General features: G+C 65.4%; 1 protein-coding gene across 1 annotated transcript in view; it reads left to right on the top strand.

Annotated features, from left to right (window-relative positions):
• Window positions 1-111: 111 nt before the first annotated feature.
• MNEG_14938 (hypothetical protein) overlaps window positions 112-882 on the top strand; it is a gene marked incomplete at both ends in the record, with an annotated part of 2,071 nt that continues 1,300 nt past the window's right edge. The window contains 2 exons of the mRNA XM_014036591.1: window positions 112-130; window positions 448-626. Of these exons, the coding sequence (XP_013892045.1) occupies window positions 112-130; window positions 448-626 (198 nt within the window). The remainder of the gene's footprint in view (window positions 131-447; window positions 627-882) is intronic.

The following is an 882-nucleotide window of genomic DNA, read 5'->3' as shown; positions in this document are numbered from 1 at the left end:
CCCCAATACACGTGAACAACCCCACCAGGTGACGAGGACGTGTCGAGCTGGGAGCCCGCCAAGCAGGAGCAGTTCCAGGAGATCCGCTGCACCAGCCTGGGCCGCGGCTCCATGTACGACCAGCACGTCGGTGAGCCACCTGCATCTGCACCGCCCGCACCACCGCCACAGCGCGCGGCGGTCCCCCGCCGCCGCGAGTCAGGCGGCGAGTCCAATGCGACGCGACGCGTTGTGTTTCAACACTGCACCCGTCCAGCGCGACGCAGCGCAGCGCAGCGGGCCAGGACCCGGCTCCTGCGCTGCCGCACTGCTCCCCGGCAGTCCCGGGAGCCGCCCCTCAGATGCTCTCCGCCCCTCCCCTCCCCTTGCCACATGCCGCCCCCCTCACAAACACTGCCTTGCTGCCAAACCTCTCACTGACAACCTTCCCTGTCACCCCCAACCCAGGCATCACCTGCCACTTTTGCCGCCAGAAGAAGCTCTGCGGCGAGGAGGGCTGCCCCCGCTGCAGCCGCCGCAGCGCGACCGCGGACTGCATCGGCAAGACCGAGTGCGGCAAGTGCCACAGCGCCACGGGGCGCTTCTGCCGCGCCTGCCTGCTGCTGCGCTACGGCCAGACCATGGAGGTGGGGGGGCGGACACAGTTATCGCGGTCGATTGGCCCGACGCGACCGCAATGTTCGAGACCGTAGAAAGGGGGGGTATGTTTTCATGACATGGAGCCGCAGAGCTCTTGTCCACTCAAGTGTTGGTGATAACTGATAATGCTTGGACCAGCATTTGCGCGTACCCCCTTACCCAACACACATGTGCACACACATTCACACACACAGACGCACACACACACACACACACACTCACCTGCACACCCACTTCCTCACA

Source organism: Monoraphidium neglectum (assembly GCF_000611645.1).
Source record: "Monoraphidium neglectum strain SAG 48.87 unplaced genomic scaffold scaffold04890, whole genome shotgun sequence".
In the NCBI taxonomy this organism is placed as follows: domain Eukaryota; kingdom Viridiplantae; phylum Chlorophyta; class Chlorophyceae; order Sphaeropleales; family Selenastraceae; genus Monoraphidium; species Monoraphidium neglectum.
The sequence above is the reverse complement of the archived record's forward strand: the minus strand, read 5'-3'. Positions and strand labels throughout refer to the sequence as shown.